The sequence below is a fragment of the Nematostella vectensis genome, chromosome 4, assembly GCF_932526225.1.
Source record: "Nematostella vectensis chromosome 4, jaNemVect1.1, whole genome shotgun sequence".
In the NCBI taxonomy this organism is placed as follows: domain Eukaryota; kingdom Metazoa; phylum Cnidaria; class Anthozoa; order Actiniaria; family Edwardsiidae; genus Nematostella; species Nematostella vectensis.
Genome location: NC_064037.1, coordinates 12083298 through 12103012, shown reverse-complemented (window position 1 = coordinate 12103012; position 19715 = coordinate 12083298). Strand labels below are relative to the sequence as shown.

The following is a 19715-nucleotide window of genomic DNA, read 5'->3' as shown; positions in this document are numbered from 1 at the left end:
AGCTTCAGGCGTAGCTCATGTCAGACTTAATGTCTGTATAAACTTGAGGCGTAGCTAATGCCAGACTTAATGTCCGTATAAACTTGAGGCGTAGCTCATGTCAGACTTAATGTCTGTATAAACTTGAGGCGTAGCTCATGTCAGACTTAATGTCCGTATAAACTTGAGGCGTAGCTCATGCCAGACTTAATGTCCGTATAAACTTGAGGCGTAGCTCATGCCAGACTTAATGTCTGTATAAACTTGAGGCGTAGCTCATGTCAGACTTAATGTCCGTATAAACTTGAGGCGTAGCTCATGCCAGACTTAATGTCTGTATAAACTTGAGGCGTAGCTCATGCCAGACTTAATGTCTGTATAAACTTGAGGCGATGTCAAACGTTATGTCCGTATAAACTTGAGGCGATGTCAAACGTTATGTCCGTATAAACTTGAGGCGTAGCTAATGTCAAACGTTATGTCCGTAGGAGCCGTAATGGCACACAGTGGGGGTACTTTTGGGCAAGGTATCGGCAAGATCTGGTTGGATGACGTTCGTTGTACTGGTACAGAGAAAACCCTCGGGTCATGTGCTCACAAAAACTGGGGCTCCCACAACTGCGGACACTCGGAAGACGCGGGAGTCACGTGCATAACGACTGATAGTAAGTCTATTAACCATTCAAAAGCACGTCGATTTCACGTGCACCATGCATAAAAATCATTCCTAAATTACGCGGACATCACCTGTATTACGCATAATATGAATTAAATGCCTTTCTAAGAGCACGTGGAAATTAAGTGTATTATGCATAGTAGCAAGCGAAACTAAGAAATCACGTGACTTTTTGGGTGCAAAACTCGTGCGTTTTTATATCAGAAAAGGCTTATTTATTAAAAGATTTTATTTTCTTCCTTCGCGTGACAGCCACAGCAGTTTCTGAATTAATTTTTGCGTTAGGTCACTCAAGAAGTGATTTCTGCGTTCAAGAAGCCTATAAACCATTTTAATTTTAGTTTGACTATAGTATAATGACTAATATATAAATTTAGGCACTGCCTAAAAGCGGAGCCAGAATTGAAAGAATGTTTTCTAAATGAGTTTAAAAAAACAATTTTTACTGCCATGTAATTATGAATTGTATTGGCCCCTTCAAATGGATCAAGCAAGCACTCATTCAATTATAATGAATATGGAGTATGAAAGTACTAAACCTTGGTGTAAAAAAGGCTGTCAAAAGTTCAAGGTGCCTTAGTTGATGAGAATGTTTTTCAAGTGTCTAACGGTCAATTCTTATTTGTTCCACTAAGCGTATTTATTTTGTATCAAAACAGTATAATAACAATCTTTGACCTTGTGAAGAATATATCAAGGATGTAACAGCATTCCAAAGATTTAGATGCCATACTGTATTTTCCATGTACTGCAACTGATTATTCAGAAGAATGTGTTGAAATTAATACATATTAGTGCACCCACCCTTTGGCCAGTTGTTTTTAGAAACCCTGGATCCACCCATACTAGCTACTCAAAAATGAATGCAATGGAGGAAAATACTAAATTACTGAAAGTTCTTAATTACATTTTTGTTTTATTTCAAACCAAACCATGTTCATTGACTTATGTTTGGGGTAGAGAGCAATAAATAAACAAATAAACAGAAAGTCAATGGGGAGTTGATAGGGAGAAATGTAACTCTATTTGAAAAAAATGTGAATCTACTTTAAAATAATATAATGACAAAAATGCAAAAATAGCTTGACTGAGCACTTTCCAACTTTCCAAACATTTTTTCCTTTCCTATTACCTTTGGTTTGATATAAAACTGTTTTCTTTAAAGATTTATTATTAAAAAAGCACAAGTTTGTTATTATCTTATATATATCTTATATAATTTATTAAGTACCTTGCCCTAATAAAAACCCTTTTATAGAAGTTCCATTAATGTATCAAAGCTACATTCTGACCGGCTTTGCCCTTGCAAAGAAACAAATAATGGATGAAACAGCATTCCAAAGATAGAATGATATAGTTAGATACACTTCAGGTGCCACTTACTAGTGATACTCCATCACCAAGGAAATTAAAATCCACAAATATACCTCAGTCATGCATTACATATTGGTGAACCCACCCTTTAGCATGGTGGCCTGCTGTTTTTTTTTTATAGAAACCCTGCAGCTGGATCCACACATGCTAATGCTACTACAAAATTAAATGCAATCAAATGGGGGAGAACAAATTGACTTGGGAAGCAAATTAAAAGAAAAGATCTTGATATTACTGATAGTGTCTAGTTTCAAACCTAACCTACTTTAATTGTTTCATGGTCCAGAGGGGAAACAGCAAATAATTATCAATTTCATATAAAAATAGTCAATAGAGAGATAAAAAAATAAACTGGGACTATATTTTTGATAAAAACTTTAACAGTAATGCAACAACTTGATTGAGCACTCTCCTAACATTTCCCCTTTTCTTATTATCTTCAGGTTGATAAAAAATGTTTTACAGATTTACAGTATCATTGACACAAAGCATCTTGCACTAAAAACCCTATTACACTTATACTGCTGTATCAAAGTAAAAAAATCCCGGCTACATTTGCCTATTCTTATGCCTTCCAGCCTTTAGCATCAATCACGACCCTCAGGTAGTCCTTGGTTGGTTTTACCTAAATAAAAGTGAAAACAATTAACTTGGGTATTTGTTTTTCTTTCAAATTAATATTTTCATCATCCCATTTATAACCTTACTAATTTTCTATAACTATTTGAATAAAAATAAATAAACACATTAGATAGTATGCAAGATGCAGACAATATAAGCTTGAGCAAAAAAAAAAATATAGGTTGCATTTTTGGAATTTATTTTCGATGAAACAATTCTCTTGTAACTGTAAAGTATTTATGATAATGTTGAAAAAGTTGCTGTATCTTCAAAAAGACTAGAATAAAAAAGCCCAAACTGTCGCGATCTCGTACCAGAACAATGAATACAATACACCAAAAACTGGAAATCGACTCTGCCAAATTTTCGTCTTTAATAAGACTTCTTCAGGGCAGACTGAAGAAGGTGAATCGTTACAAGCTTATTTACATCAGAATAGTGGCGCGAGACGCAAAAACATTACAACTGACAAAAACGCGCATTTTCTAGAATAGCGCGCGCTATGGATAAAAAGAATTTACACATCTCTACGTGGGTTCCTACTACAAAAAAAGTCATCACTATTAAGACCCCGCGGGTAGATAGACTTAAGCCGATAAGCCCACTGGCCTTCCCTTTCCCTAAGCTCTGAGCCTCAGCTCAATACAAATCATCGTCAAAAACTCACCTTGGCAGTGTTTTTTGTCGCTTTTTTTTGTCGTATGTTTGTCGCCTAGTGTTTGTGTTCGCTTTTTGTTGTAAACCGTGATCTTTCTGCTAGCAAGGAATTCGTCAACACAAGTGAATGGTTTTTATAGCTGAAAAAAGACATCAATCCAAGGCCTTTTCCTCTCAGGATCTCCTTGCATAGATATAGACGTGAATAAATATAGAATCCTCTTCGTCCTCTTTTTAGCTGCTGCTGCCACGGGCGGGATTTTCCATCGGCTCGTACTTCAGACAAAACGTTTCCTCAAAAACTTCAGCCCATTTGAATCCGCTTATTTTCTCATTAATTACTATTTTCAAGCTGTCTTTCTTCTGTGAACATACGAACTTTGCAGCACAAAGCGAGGCGGTAAAAACACACAACAGCGTAAGATCGAGTGGGGTCTGGGAGTTGCACGATTGACTGGATGGATGGATTGTGACACCACAGGGTAACCGCGCGATGACCACAAAACCAAGTCGCATAGCTATACCATATTTCTATACGTATGGAGCTCCGCGCGCGGCCTGCGGCCGCATCTTTACTTCTTTATATAGCCTTAGTTGTATCGTAAAATAATTTTTTTTTATTTATCTGCAGTGAGCTCATGCAGCTTCGAAGAAGACCAGTGTAGCTATAGAAATGGAGTTAACGGCGGGTATAATTGGCTGAGGAGAAAGGGCTACCTTGTCGAAGTGGCATCTTCAGGTCCGATGGCTGACCACACTATTGGCAAAGGTCTGCTTGATGTATTCTCTCTTAAGAATCATAGACTAACTAGGCGATTTGGTAGTAAGAATTCAAATCAGACTTAATAGGATTATGTTGATAAAGACGATGGCAATTAGAAAAAATGATGATAATGGCGCTAATTTTCACTTTCCCTTCGCCTTCATGAAAGGTAACAACAAAAATGTTTGCAAGCATGTCGAGCGAAGCAATTTTGTTACGTAAGAGAGGCTTTACCCGTTGCTCAGATGCGAAGACAACGTTCGACTTGTTTACAAACGAATGCTTGGCTACTTTTGGAGGTAAAACAGGGAAACACAGGGTACCACAGTTCTCATGGAATGTTGAGATGAATTATAACTTTTTCTTGTTGTTACAGAGAATAACATAACATGTTTGTACGGCTGGAAAAGCTACAACGGCTTATGCTACATCATCGCCGCCAATAATAAACAATCCTGGTACAAGGCACAGGAGCTATGCGAACAGGATGGCGCCATGCTGGCCTACATCGAAGATGAGGAGGAATTCCAATTCCTCAGGCGGAGCAGACCGCCAGGAAGCTCCACTAATCAATACTTCATCGGCCTTCGCAGCGCGAACGATTCTAAAACGTGGCTATGGCCGGACGGAACGAAAGCTAAGTTCTTCAAATGGGCAAAAGGCGAACCCAATAACTACCAAGGGAATACTGAAGACTGTGTCGCAATGGACTTTAGATCGTTGTCAAACGGTTCATACAATGATGTACTCTGCCAAGAAAGTAGCGTTTCTGGGTATATTTGTAAGGGCAGTCCTATGCCCTTATCAGGTAAGAGTAAACGTATGTATTATATGTGCACTACATAGGGGTGTGTATCACTTTTGGCTTGAAAGTCGTGGGCATGGCCGTGTACACGTTATACATCTTGCTGACATGGAAACAAATACCGTGTGAAACCCGTTTTTTTTACACGGTAAACCAAAGTGTTCGTTTTCCCATGGACGGTCACCTAAAGCTGTTAAAAAAAACGAAGTTGGTCCGCCTATTTTTATTGTTAGGTGAGAACTCAACAAGGATCTTTACAGGGACCGCGAAGCATACTTTGTGGTAGGGCTTATAAGTAAGAATGTACCACAAAACTAACGGGGCTAAATATAAAAAAATATATAACAATTTGTTGAAAAGTGGTGGAGCTTTAGCCCTACCAGCACTCTGATATTTTGTATTTTGATAAAGCACACTAGATTCTTTATAACAAATCTTTATTACACACTAGATTCGTTATTACAAATCCGATTTATGTTTATAACATATTTGTGGTGTAAGGTACCAGAGAACGACGCCCTTCCAACTGCACCGCCCAGGCTTATCAGCTTTGATTCTGTTGTTTTTCGCTTCACAAAACAGAGTTCTACTTCGTTTTTTTTTCGATATTTATTCAAGACTGGAAAACACTTAACACACACTTAATTTACACACTAGATTTGCATACTCTTAGGTTCACGTGCCCCAAGAGTATTGCATGTACTGAATTACGTAACAACTAGAGTCTCGCATGTATTGAATTCCATAACACGTCCCCACTAGCCTAATGTACAGCTTTAGGCGATAAAGTAATGTCAAATTTTACGCTTTCTCAAGCGTTCAGATCTTCTTGGCCTGTCCACACTGTATTCATCTCCCGTAGGCATCCGGGGGTTACTTCGCTTAAGTTTAGGCGAAAGACTCTGTTCTCCTTTCTTTGGGTTATGATCCATCGTGCATTTTGTGGTGCTCGGCGAAAGACTCTGTTCTCCTTTTTTTGGGTCATGATCCATCGTGCATTCTGTGGTGCTCGGCGTGTCGTTAGGCTCGTTGTCCTCTGATGAACAGTATCTTGGGCGGATTTGCTCCACGTGTCGGCGCCAATTTGGTCCTCTTGGAACTACTCTGACCGTGACACAGCGTGTTCCCTGTAACTTGGTGATCTGGTGACCAGGTGGCCTGACCTGGAACCCATCGAGGATCTTGGTTACGTCGTGGTCCACAGTAGAGTGCATAGCAGGCCATGCCAACCTTATAGCGTCGGCCTTGTCTTCCTGCTAGTCTCTGCGCTGCCTTAACTGCTTGCTTACTCTGGCGCCCTTGTGCTCGGTGTGCTGGAGATGGTACCAGGATATCTATCGGTGTCCGGATTTGTCTTCCATTGAGTAGTTCACTTGGTGAGTATCCACACGACAGCGGGGTCCTGCGGTACTGTTGAAGGAACTGTTGTAGCGCGGCTTTGGGTGGTCCATCTATCTTGACTAATGATTTCTCAAAAGTATGAACAAGTCGTTCTGCCGTACCATTCGTAGCGGGATGATATTGAGCTCCTGTTAGATGTGTTATCCCTCGACTCTTGGTCCACTCTTGAAATTCTTCGGAGGTGAAAGTAGTAGCATTATCCGTAACTAGTGTGTGCGGGTAACCAAAATGCGCGAAGTCTTCCTCCAGTAAGTCAATCGTTGCCTTGGAAGATGTAGAGCTGGTCTGATGAATGCACGGATAGTTGGGGTAAGCATCCGTTACCAGTAGTCAGAGCTGGTCTGATGGATGCACGGATAGTTGGGGTAAGCATCCGTTACCAGTAGCCAGTTCGATCCCAGGAAGTTAATGGCATGATCGAGATGTACTCGACTCCATGGTTTCTCTGGAAACATCCAAGGATCGACAGGCGGCTTAGGCGGTTTGTTCTGATGTTCTGTACATGTTTGACATGCCCGACTAAGCTCCATGATACACGAGTCGTTCCCAGGCCAATATACAGCGGTTCTGGCTAGTTGCTTCATACGTTGCATGCCAAAATGTCCTAAATGCAGAATCTCCAACATTTGTGGATGTAAGCTTTTTGGGATTTCCACACGAGCTCTATAGAACAGGCATCCATCAGACACTGACAACAAGTTACGAACCTTCTTGGACGAGTCAACTCTATACGCTGAGTCTTCATTATCTTGATTCTCTTCATGAATCTTGCCCAGTGGCCAGCCCTCACGAGTAAACCTCATAACAGTTGCCAGAACTGTTTTCTTTGGAAGAAAACAGTTTCCTTTTGAAGTACTCCTGGGTCTCCTGGCTTGAGCTGCAAACTAATGGTCTTAACCGTGCAAATACAATCCGTATCGGCACTGTCTTCCTTCCCGTCGAATTGGGCATCTGGGCCCACTGGGAGACGGCTTAGTGCATCCGCATTTCCGTGGTGAGCAGTCTTTCTGTATTCGACAGTGTAGTCATACTGACTCAACATCAGTGCCCATCTTGCCAACCGATTGGCAGCTAGTGAAGGAGTGGCCTTTGTAGGGCCAAACAGTGCCAGCAAAGGTTTGTGGTCAGTCACTAGGATGAATTTCCTACCATAAAGGAAATGATGAAATTTTCTGAGCGCAAACACGATGGCCAACGCCTCCTTCTGTATCTGGCTGTATTTCCGTTGTGTACTGAACCTAGGAAGGACCGCAGGCCAGAGACATTCATGGGCGCAGGCATATTCATGACAGCATCAACCTTAGGACCTTTCGCAATTCCTCTGTTTGACAAGAGATGTCCCAAGTAATCTACGTAAGGTTGTGCGAACGAGCACTTCTCTAAGCGACATCGCAGTCCCTTGTCGCTCAGCCTTTGTAATAATCTCCTCAAATTGCTGAGATGTTCTTGAGCAGTTGCACCGCTGACCAAGATATCATCCAGATACACCGCCACTCCTGGTAGATCACACGTTAGCTGATCCATTATTTCTTGGAAATAACCCGGAGCGGATGAAATTCCGAAAGGAAGTCGCATCTGGAGTAGAACACCTTGATGTGTACTTAACGCCAGCCTTTTCTGTGGTTCAGGACCTAGCGGAATCTGGTTGTAGGCATCCGCTAGGTAAATCTTGGTGAAGCCATACCCTCCGGATAATTTCTGCATCAGTTTCTCCGGTGAAGGTATAGGGTGACGGTGCTGTTCTAACTGTGCGTTAACAGCCACAGAATAATCTCCGCAAACTCGTAGTTGAGCCTTGTTCTGACCTTCGCGTAGAGGATTTCGAATCGGCAATAAAGGTGTACCATACTCGTTGAACTGGGTTCTTTTCCAAACTGTGCGTTTGACTCTTGCTTTATACGCTTGAGATAGGTCTTGTATTGCGAATGGTAGCGCCCTTGCTTTGCAGAATACCGGTTGCGCATCAGGTTTGAATTTCACTTCCAGTTCAAAATCTTTCATTCGGGTTTGAACAGATCTGGAAATTCACCACACAATTTGTGACATTCCAGGTTTCCCGGCTGAAGCACCAGAAGATTTTCCTTTTAAGTTTCGCTGAACTTTGTTTATTTGCCCTTGAACTGTTTCCTTAGCAACTTTGGCAGCGTCTTCTATTTCTATCGCCAGTTGGACAGCTTTAACAAAAGTGAGCTCATCTTCTTTGACTTTGAAAAGGGCCTTTAGCACCGCTTCGTTGTTCATAGAACAAATGAACCTTGTTCTCATTGCTTCATCCAAAGGATTCGTTATTGAAGGAAAATCACAGGTTACCGCATCTTGTCGTATTCTTGTTCCCAATTCGTGAATGCTTTCACCTGGCTACCTTGTCATATGGCTCCAAAACTTGAACCTCTCCCGAACAATAAAACGATTTGGGTAAAATTGTTCATTCATGTAGTCATGAATCTCTTTCATCGACAACGCATTGACCTCTTTGGATGGTGTTTGTTGACTAGCAAGATTTGCTAGCAACTTGTAGGTTACTGGTGTTTGGTTAGTGAGAAACACGAAAGCTTTCTTCTCCTCCGGCACTGAATTCGCTTCAGTAAATGTATTATATCGCGCCCAATAATCAGTCCATAGTTCCGTTGTGGAATCGAATGGTGTAAAACTTGGTATGCTTGTCAATGGTATCGCAGGTGTCGCTCCCCTTTCCTTTGCTAAAAGTATTAGCGTTTGCATTTGCTCTTGATGCCGCTTTTCCTGGACATCCATTAATTGTTGCTGCTTCTGGAGTTGTGCTTGTAGTAATTCTTACAACTTCTCTGTCGCCATTTTCAGTCAATTGCTGAACTTTATTGAAATAGCCTCCGTGAAATAAATTTACGCAAATTCGCTTCTAATCCCTTATTCCTTTCAAGATTCTTGCAGCCACAAAATCCAGTACAACTCCTGTAGTTATCCCATCCTCGTCGCCAAAATTCTGTTGTGATTTTCGCCTCACAAAACAGAGTTCTACTTCGTTTTTTTTTTCGATATTTATTCAAGACTGTTAAACACTTAACACACTCTTAATTTATACACTAGATTTGCATACTCTTAGGTTCACGTGCCCCAAGAGTATTGCATGTATTGAATTACGTAACAACAAGAGTATTGCATGTATTGAATTCCATAACAGATTCATACTTTGTTGTACCTTCCTAACCACCAGACTAGTTAAAAGGTGACACAGAGCGACGACCTCTCGTGAGTCATGCTTTGTTATACCTTCCTAACCACCAAACTGGTTAAATAAAAAGGTGACACAGCGCGACGTCTCGTGAGTCATGTTTTGCATACCTTCCTATACATTACAGACTGGTGCAAGAAAACATGAATATTGAGTGCTTGTATAGCGCAAATTAACACCACGGGACAATATAATCGAGACAATGTGACTTTACTTGTTGACCTGAGCTGGGTTCGAACCCTGCTCCTCTTACCTAAAAGGCAAAGCCCGCGCCACTGAACTTTCACCACTCTCACATTTACAATTGCCTCTAGGCTACTATATGTATGTGCCCAAAGGAGACCTCCAGAAGAGAAGTCGTTTTTCTGGTCCACCCGTGGCCAACATCTCCTGCTTGGCCTTCTACTATCACATGAACAAGGTCGGACACAACTCACTTAAGGTCTACATCAAGTCAACCGCCGACTCGAGCACCGAGGAGATGGTTTGGCACCTGGAGGGAAAGCAGGGGGAGACATGGCAAGAGGCACGCGTACCACTGGTCAGGTTCGGGCCAACGAAATATGTGGTGAGTCGAATAAGATGGGAGGATTGTTCGGGTTTAGGGGACTTGCGCTAAGAGAGCACGTGATCTTTTGGGTTGCAAATTCACGAAAAAATTAACACAGAAATGACCGCGCCCGTCATGCCAGAGAACGACGAAAATATAAAATCTTTAAATGAAAATAAACCCTTTCTGAAAAAAAAAACTTTGGGTTTACTTGAAGGTGCTAAATAAGTTGCGTGTTCTCTAAGCGCAAGTCCTTTATTGATGGCGGACAATGAGGCTGTCATTACACTGGGGAAAATTAGAAAAAAGGTGTTAAAAGAAAAAAGTTTTACAGGATGATTTTGACAGTAACGATTAATCTAGTAAGCCAGCATGATTGGAACATTAAGGTTGACAGCAGGCTGGCTGGCTCGTCGGAAGCAAACCAACACCAGTTGGGTATTTACCCAACGTACCCAACGTTGGTTTGCTTCTGACCAGTCAGAATAGTCTGAATAGTCAGTCAACTAATCAGTCAGAACCATCTTGCCTGCCAGTTAATCAGCAACTTGGCTTTCGCCTAACAAAGGGCAAACCCGAAAGCCAGCTCAACAACGATTAGGTGTACAAAATTTTAACCAGTCATTAATTACTTGATTGAAAAAAGATAGATCCTCAGGTGGTTTGTCAGGGAAAAGTGATAACAATTGATTCAAAAGTTTGTTTTCTTTTTAGTTGCTTTCAAATTGCGCTTTGCGAAGTCTAGGTTATCGTTTTCTCTTTCCCCTTCAGATCACATTTCAAGGAACGACCGATAGCTCTGCAGATGGCGTCATTGCCATTGATGACGTCAATGTGACGATGTATGATTCTTGCGACATCAAACCGGCCAAGGCGAAGCCAACAACCTATAGTACGTCGCGATATATTTGTACTACTTGTTCTCATCTTCGATCAAAATGAGCCTTAAACTCACGAGTTCTAGGTCAAAATATTAGTATACTCCTATTCAAGATAACCGCACCCACCGTTATGTAAGCCGTTCCTTAACGTGGATACTAAGACAAAGTTTAAAAAGAGGTTAGCCAATAGCATGTGATAACACTAGCTTCATAACTAGCAGGATTTCGGCATGTCCTGATGCGCACTGAAGTTTCCCTGTTTCCCGGGTGGAGCTCATGTCAATCAGATACAGTAGATACATGAAAACCTTTTTTCATATCCTTATTGGTCTACTTCCTAAACAGTTGCGGTGGCCATGGTAGCGTGCGTCGTATCGAATAGTATGTTTCTCGGCCTACTTCACAAAACTGTCAAGGTGGCCACGGTAGCGCGCTTCGTATCAAATAGTACATTTCTCGCATCCTTATTGGTCTACTTCACAAAACTGTCAAGGTGGCCATGGTAGCGAGCGTCGTATCAAATAGTACGTTTCTCACATCTTTATTGGTCTACTTCACAAAACTGTCAAGGTGGCTATGGTAGCGCAAATCGTGTAAATAGCACGTTTCTCACATCCTTAATGGTCTACTTCACAAGACTGTCAAGGTGGCCACGGTAGCGCGAGTCGTATCAAATAGTACGTTTCTCACATCTTTATTGGTCTACTTCACAAAACTGTCAAGGTGGCTATGGTTGCGTAAATCGTGTAAATAGTACGTTTCTCACATCCTTAATGGTCTACTTCATAAGACTGTCAAGGTGGCCACGGTAGCGCGAGTCGTATCAAAGAGTACGTTTCTCACATCCTTATTGGCCTACTTCACAAAACTTTCAAGGTGACCACGGAAGCGCGCGTCGCACTTTAATACATCGAAAGAATTCTGGTGTCAAAGCCCAGGAGAACGTTGCCATCTGTCTAGAATCCAAGTTTGCAACCAGCTTGGTACGTGTCCTTCGTAGCTTTAGATCCAGATAGGGGCCTCGGATGCTGCCACATCCTCTATAGAATCAAACAAGTACTACCCCTAGATGCTTAATCTAGGAAACACTTGAAGACCGCCCTTTCTTTTCTCTGAACACACTTATTATTCAATAACACACGTTAACATGATTCCCATTTTTTAGGTGGTACCGGAAGTTGTAACTTCGAGAACGGGATGTGCGGATACGCAAATGACCTCCTACCTAGTAATGATCAGCTGGACTGGGCCCTGACAAGACCAAACGTCTTACCGTATACCCCAACCTCCGATCACACCCACTGGAACGGTACGTTTTACAAGTACTACATCAATGCGTCCCAGGTGGTTCTGCCAACCAATGCATTACAATCACAGTCTAATTTATAACTGGTGTTTTATCATATAGGTCAATTTGCATATATGCGATACCAGACCGGCAGCACATGGCGTTCAGCTCGTCTTATTAGCCCATATCTAGACCCAAGTAATGCGGCATGCTTGGTCTTTTACTTCTACACGTCGAGAGACACGAGTCTTGATAAGCCAGAGATTACTATCTATCGACGGCCAGCAGGCAAGGGTTTACCAGACGAGGAGGTCATTTGGACGATACAAAGCAGCGAGAATTACTGGCAGAAGGGCGTGGTGTCCCTGAAGAGCGACAACACTGGGATGTTCCAGGTTCGGGTATCCACCGATACTTTCGGACGAAAAAAATATATCCGACTATTTTGATGAAATAATATTCATAATACTTTCGAAAACCTTTAAGGTTTCATCATTATCCAGTTGAAGTTATCGAAAACCTAGACCATAGATTCCTATTACTTTTACGCCATGGTTTAGTTAAATACAGTAGAAAAACAGGCGGATCCAGCTTTAAACTGAAAGGGGGTTGGAAAACTAGAAAACAAAAATAGAAGGGATTGAATTAAAACCCCCTGTCCTTGCTAAGGCTCTCTAATATTCAAATAAGGGCTCGTTCTCAACAGATTGTGATTGAAGGCCTATTCAGTAAGGACAGAGGGACGGTTGCTATCGATGACATCCTTATAAGCTCATCTAGTGATTGTCCTCTGACTCCTAGTACGGCGACTCCACCTGATGTCCCATCCTCAGATAGTGGTAATTGATAATCACTAGTTACACGTTACTCGTGTATAAAGCTTTCAGGCTTGGTCAAACGGAACGCAAATTGTCACAAGTAGCAAAACGTGCGATAACTTGCGCGGACTTGCGTTTCCTTTGACCAGGGCTTTAGTTTTCGCAGGCTGCTGCAATAATCTTCAAATTGCCAGGCGGTTCTTACGAGTATTTCTCAATTATATTAGCGTCCACTAAGAATGTAATGACCTTTTAGTAATTCGTTACTTATTTCTGTTTTCTTGTGTTTTTTTTTTTTTCGCGTTTCTACGGGATTAAACAGTGGAACAATGGTAATACTAGAATATACTTATACGATTTAGCACCTATTGAAGTCAGAAACCTACTGGAATAGAATATGCAATGTGACATCATAACAACGAACACAAATATTCATCCAACCCACGTCCATCTTTCCAACAGATATCCGCCTGGTCGGCTCAAATGTGAAGGGGGTGGGGAGGGTAGAGGTGCTTCACAATGGCCGCTGGGGGACGGTGTGCGGCGACACGTGGACCCTTGAGGACGCAAACGTGGTTTGCAAGCAGCTTGGGTTCCCTCTAGGCGCCGAGGCCGCACTATGCTGCGGTCTGTATTCCTCAGGGCGTGGGAGGGTGTGGCTGAGTGGGGTGAACTGCAGAGGGTACGAGTCGTCTATACGTACCTGTTCCACCAGAGGATGGGGTAATAATGGGTGTGGTCACAGTCAGGATGCGGCGGTGGCTTGCAAGACTTCTAGCGCGGAACAAGGTAAGTTGGTTTTGTTCCAAGAAGGGAGGGGAGGGGAAGAAGGGGGGAAGGGTTGCGGATAAAAACGCCTAAATAAACAAAGACGCTAGTGATCGTCGAGACCAATGTCTTAATTAACGGTTATTTGCCTTCTAGGAATAAGATAAGAAAACATTTCCCCATGCCTAACTCTTTACACGTACATGTGAATTTAATTCAAAGTATGTGAATAATACTTTCAGGTTACGAAGTACGTCTCGCTGGCGCACCCGAGAACTACAAGGGTCGAGTTGAAGTCAAAGTGGCAGGCTTTTGGGGAACTATAAACGATGAAGGCTGGGACTTAAGAGATGGGTCAGTACTGTGTAAACAGCTGGGATTCGCTGGTGCACAAAACGTCTACAGTGGCAGTACGTTCGGACCAGGGAAAGGCCCTGTGTGGATGACAAACTTGCAATGTTCGGGAGCAGAGACGGCAGTCTCCCAGTGTAACCGAACCCAGACTACGATCTACTCTCCGGACACAAACCCGCATTTAAACGACGCATCCGTGGAATGCTTTGGTAAGGTTTCTAAGTACAATTACCATTACCATTTTCTTGCTAGACTGGTTTGTTGGCGCAGTTGCCAGAGCGAAGCGCTGTATGTTTATTTTGGTTTTGATTTCCTGGTCGTTAGTTCCTGCTTCTTCCTTCATTCACAAAAAACAACAACAGGACTTTCGGTCTTAAACTGTGTTTCGTGGTCATAAACATGAGTGAATGGTGGATGGCTGAGTCTATCTTTAGTGCTTGTGGTTGACCACATAACCAAGGAACATTTTTACATACTAACACTTATTTCAAACGTGTAACCTGCGTGGTACCGCACAGTACGCCTCTTGATATAAGAGCCAATGCAATTTAAGAGTGATATAGTCTATGGCTGCAATTCTGGATGGCGTCGACCCTTATTCCTTTACTTTGTCTATGCTTTGCAGACCTTCGTTTGGCAGATGGCAAGACAAAGAACGAAGGAAGAGTCGAGATTCGATTCCATGGAATATGGGGCACAATCTGCATTGAGGGATGGACGATCAACTCTGCACACGTCATTTGCCGTAATCTAGGATACAAGAGCGCCGTATCCTTCAAGGCCATTGGAGGAGGAACCGGTATAATCGCCATGGACCATGTGAAGTGCATGGGGGATGAGACTAATGTTATGCTGTGTCCCCATCATACGATCCATGGCATTCCTAAGAGTTGCTCCCACAAGGACGACGTGGGTGTAGTTTGCTCCAATGAACGTGAGTACAATGCATTACACAGAAAGGGTAAGAATGCAGGTGCGGTTTGCTCCAATGAACGTGAGTACAATGCATTACACAGAAAGGGTTAGAAGGCATCCACAAGGATGACGTGGGTGTGGTTTGTTGAACGTGATATACATAGCAAGGAGTTAGAAAAGCGCCTAATTTTTGCACTTTTAATGCAGTAGTTCATTAAAGGCAGTGAATGGAACGTCATACCATTATAGGACTGCAAATAAAAAACGTTGAATTCCACACGGACCATAGATCTCGGCCAAAATGCCCTTTTTTTGGTCTTTTGATAGCTGAAAGGCCTTGAATGGAAAGCTTGACGATCTCGCAACCTGCCAATGGATGTTTGAATTCCACATGGACAACTAGATGTTTTAGTGCTAGGATAAGTAATACTGAGGCCAGTTCCTTGGTCAAAGCTTTTGAACAGCTTACTGCGTGTTACTTTTTCCAGTTGAGAGTCTGCAAATAGCTACAGTTAACCACTGTTACTTGGACCTTTTATCCTAACAACCTTTAATAGCAGTAGGAGCTCGAAAAGGAGACAATATTCGTATTCAGCTTGCTCTGTTGACATTAACATTTATATAACATTTGGTCTTCATAGCAATTGAGGTGCCAACAACCGTACCAGCAACGCCCAAACCCGCCAGCCCCACGTTCCCATTAACGGGACCCTGTATGACACGGCCCTGCAAGAACGGTGGGACTTGCAGCGTGTCAAGCGGGAAGGAACCAGACTTTGACTGCAAGTGCACTAGAGAGTACTATGGCAAAACCTGCGACGTGTTCATAGGTAAGGCTGTGGTCAATTTATTCAGGCCCGATTCATACGTCGCGATCCTACAGTGCCAAACAAATAGATTTCGCACGGCAGGAGCGCAACGTATAAATCGGGCCTAAGTAAAACTGGTAATAGTAAGGGCTTTCTCTTCGAACATGTGGTTGGAGCTTGGCTCACCATTATTTTATGGCAACCCATTAAGTCAATGGTGATGTTTTAATGAGTAATTATGTTATTTTAAACTAGTATGTTATTAATGACGATAATGGTTGCGGTATTGATGATGGTGAGCAGGGCACGATCTCCCTCACCCCCCTCCCCCTGGGCAGCCAAAAAGTGTCATTTCTCATTGAAGGAACGACAATTACTATCTTTTCGTTTTAGATATGAATGCAACCCCCTCAGCAAATTCTAGATACGCGCCTGTTTTTGTTTAAAATGTTGGTATTTAGGATGAAGATAATACAATTGCGATTATAACGAAATGTAAATTTAATTTTCAGGCGAAAGTGTTACCGATCTGTGGCTAAAGGGCGACGTTAAAAAGGTATTTATTGAAGACACCCATATCTCACCTAATATTCCGTCCGACTGATAATGTCTTTTTTTTATTGTAGTGGAATCCTAAAAAATTCAAGTCAGATATCGCAGAAACGCTGAACAAGTATTGCAAAGACTGTCTAGAGAAAAGGTAATGCTTGACACGTATTATGTCACGCACATGGTACTTTATGTGTGATCGCCGTGACACGTATTGTCACGCACATTGAACCTTATTGGTGATCGCCGTGACACATGCCAAAGCATATGGATAAATGGAAATAAGCCCTTTCTGAGAAAATTTATGGTTGATCCGTAAGCGCTGAATAAGTTGCTTTTTTTCGTCGTTATTTTGCCGCCAAAAGCCGGGGCGCGCGAGTTTGCTACCTTAAAAGTGACGTGATGTTTAAGCGCAAACCGTCTATTTTCCCTGATCCTCAGAGCTCGTCGAGACTCGCCGCCGTCCGAATTCAAGGCGGATGACGTCGTCATCGTAGAAGACCCCGCAACATCTACTAAAAACTCTCCTCCAGGCTTCCTCCTTGTTGTATTTGCCGTCGTCAAGACGACCAATGACGGCAAAATAGTTGTAGTAAAAAAAGATAGCATAGAAAAGAGCATAGCTGAAGATAACAGTGCCATAGGCGGGTTCCCTGTGGTAGGCGTGGACACTGAGGCATCTTCCAACAAGGCTTCACCTCAGGCTCGCACGTCCCCAAAGAGCTCGGATAACGTGGCCCTCAAGATTGGTATAGCTGTTGTGCTAACGCTGCTACTGGCGGTACTGGCTACTTTAGCAATCGTATACATTGTTCAAAGGTAAGAGATGATATGGTTTATCAAACATACCCTGATAAATGGATTTAGCAGTGGCACTTATGCTGCTACTGGCGGTACTGGCTACTTTAGCAATCGTATACATTGTTCAAAGGTAAGAGATGATATGGTTTATCAAACATACCCTGATAAATGGATTAGCAGTGGCACTTATGCTGCCACTGGTGGTTTTAAAATACTTATAGCCTTTTGTGTAAAGACTTTTTGGACGAAAACGTTATCTGTACAAACGGTGAAAGGCAGCCCTAAAACAAACCGCTACTTATTATTTGTAGAAATATAAATAATATAGAAAAAAAATACATGTATCATATCTATCAAACCACGTTATCTGTTCATAGTAGAACTTCCGTTTGATGACTGGCGTTTGCCATTTGCGTTGATTAGGTGTATTGCGCAAATATCTCCACTTCAAATATCTGCACTTTAGATCTTTGCTTCATCTGTAGCAAGCTATCAAGTCTATGTTCTCACTCAGCATACTCAATAGTTTTCATTTTTCTTAGAAAACGCAGATCTCCTGGAGGTCACGTGTATCAACTTCGCAGTGTCGGACGCAAGGGTCGCAGCCAAGATAAGGACGGGTTGATAGATGACGATGACGAAAATAATACGTTGTAGTGTGTGAACATTATCACATTTGGTTCACACGTAAGGCAAACACTTTGCCTACACATAAACAGAAACACACATGGTACGGACTAGTTAAACATAATAATATCTACAGGCTGTAATTAGGCGAGCAGTGAACTATCTATTGTAGTGTGCGGACGCCATCACAATAGGTTCACACATACAGGCAAACACTATGCCTACACAGACACGCAAACACATTGTACGGACAGTGTGCGAACACTATCGTTCGCACTATGCCTGGTCCACACAGGTACGGAAATACTGGGACGGACTTATAGGGGACATCGACGACACCTACGAAGCTAGGCAGTTAAGGAAGCCGTCTATATAGTAAATGACTGAGATAATAATTAAAAGGGAATTTGTTACAGAAATAGCAGGTCACGTGAGATTAGGGTGGGGTGGGGGGCACAAGAAACATTAAGAAAATATGGGGAAAGCCACGCCCCTTCCGGTCATTTCCTTATATTTGTTAAAATTCATATCAATCAATCAATGGCTGACGTTTTTCTAAATAGACCTGTTAGGGATTAGGCTCCATTACCAAGATGGCTACCAGCAAAATCGTAGTAAACACGAATTCCTGCAAGTTTGCGTGGAAATTCTCGACTTACAAAGTTCTAGAGCGACAAAAAAGTGAAAAAATGATTGAAGCGGACTCCCAAATATGGTATGTAATACATAATAAAGCAATGACCGTGCGAGTTAGAACGACAGTTTTTAAAACAGGATTGACTGATATGATTGGGGGCGGAGGGGGGGGCGGGGGGGGGGGGGGGGTGGGGGGGGCACGTGCCCCCAGTGCCTCATCCCCTGCTACGGCCCTGTGTTATTTACGTAAATTACAGATTACAGCGACCGCATTTAAAGTAGTATACAGTGTACCAATACCATCTCCTTAGCATGGTATATCCCAGGGGCGTATCGGAGGGGGCGGATGGTCTGCGGGGTAGGCCGGGAGAATATATAGAAGCATCGAAAACAATGCTGAATTTCTAAGCTATTATTCGTAATGTTTAAAAGTATGATAAGTATGGAAGGATCGATCATCTCCGGTACCTTAGATTTCATAAGTTTAGCCCACGTTTTCTAACAATCAAAGTCAAAGACAGCTCTTTGAGGTTTAAAGATTTCTTAGAAAGGAACTTTAGAATAAGTTTAATTACAGTGGAGTTGTAACAATAACTTGTAAAAATGATCAAGTTCTAAGCTGAGTCTATACAAATCTAGTTTTCAATAAAAAGCACCTAGCTACATAGAGTATTCGAAAAGTTTTATCTACATTTAGTGAGGTTTGTATCTCGGCAGCCTCCTGTGCACGTTATCAATGCCACACCCGTCCTTCAAGGGGCATTCATAGGGTCAAAGAACGATTTTTGTCTGTCAGATAAATACAATACTAAGCTATGCCCTCGCATTTTTAGTAGCTAAACACGGTGTAGTTGGAGAGATTGCAAGCAAATTTGGATAGGGAATTTGTTTTTCTCGTCTTTTGCGTCGGCCATTTGAATAGACGCCGGCAAGAATACTGTTTTCCCCATACCAAGGAATTCCCGCAATCCTTATTATTTAGACAAAGGAGATCATATTATTTTAAGAATCATTAAAATGATTGCCCAAGCTCGTCCTTTTATGTTATTTTAATCCTTTTTCTGAGCTTTATGAGGTGCCAAACCCGTACCTTATCTTGAAACAGGTAAACTCATGATGCCAGCGCTTCCAATGTAGAACGTTGTTGATATCTGAAGAGGCTGTGAATGCAACAACAAAACAAAACATCAAACGAAATAAAGCCGATAAAATCTCCCTTTTATCTGCCCGTT

At 42.2% G+C, this 19715-nt stretch overlaps 2 protein-coding genes across 6 annotated transcripts in view; one reads left to right on the top strand and one right to left on the bottom strand.

Moving 5' to 3' along the window:
- Positions 1–19148, top strand: part of LOC5516586 (MAM and LDL-receptor class A domain-containing protein 1) — a 38443-nt gene extending 19295 nt beyond the window's left edge. For both annotated transcript variants that reach the window (XM_048727062.1, XM_048727061.1), the window contains 16 exons: positions 468–644; positions 3939–4076; positions 4447–4878; positions 9802–10055; positions 10809–10929; positions 12084–12227; positions 12327–12601; positions 12913–13045; positions 13487–13813; positions 14035–14355; positions 14772–15080; positions 15703–15891; positions 16383–16426; positions 16497–16570; positions 16861–17238; positions 17763–19148. In XM_048727062.1, the coding sequence (XP_048583019.1) occupies positions 468–644; positions 3939–4076; positions 4447–4878; positions 9802–10055; positions 10809–10929; positions 12084–12227; positions 12327–12601; positions 12913–13045; positions 13487–13813; positions 14035–14355; positions 14772–15080; positions 15703–15891; positions 16383–16426; positions 16497–16570; positions 16861–17238; positions 17763–17877 (3431 nt within the window). In that variant the 3' untranslated portion in view covers positions 17878–19148. The remainder of the gene's footprint in view (positions 1–467; positions 645–3938; positions 4077–4446; positions 4879–9801; positions 10056–10808; positions 10930–12083; positions 12228–12326; positions 12602–12912; positions 13046–13486; positions 13814–14034; positions 14356–14771; positions 15081–15702; positions 15892–16382; positions 16427–16496; positions 16571–16860; positions 17239–17762) is intronic.
- LOC116620708 (DNA repair protein RAD51 homolog 4) overlaps positions 1–19715 on the bottom strand; it is a 48947-nt gene that overhangs the window by 18311 nt on the left and 10921 nt on the right. The window contains exons 11-12 of one of the 4 annotated variants that reach the window (XM_048727064.1): positions 19574–19643; positions 2369–2654 (exon numbers count right to left, since the gene is read on the bottom strand). In XM_048727064.1, coding sequence (XP_048583021.1) covers positions 19575–19643 — 69 coding nt within the window. In that variant the 3' untranslated portion in view covers positions 2369–2654; position 19574. Of the gene's footprint in view, positions 1–2368; positions 2655–19007; positions 19273–19539; positions 19644–19715 lie in introns of those variants that run through there. The other 3 variants (XM_032386363.2, XM_032386364.2, XM_032386365.2) reach the window with 3 other exon arrangements.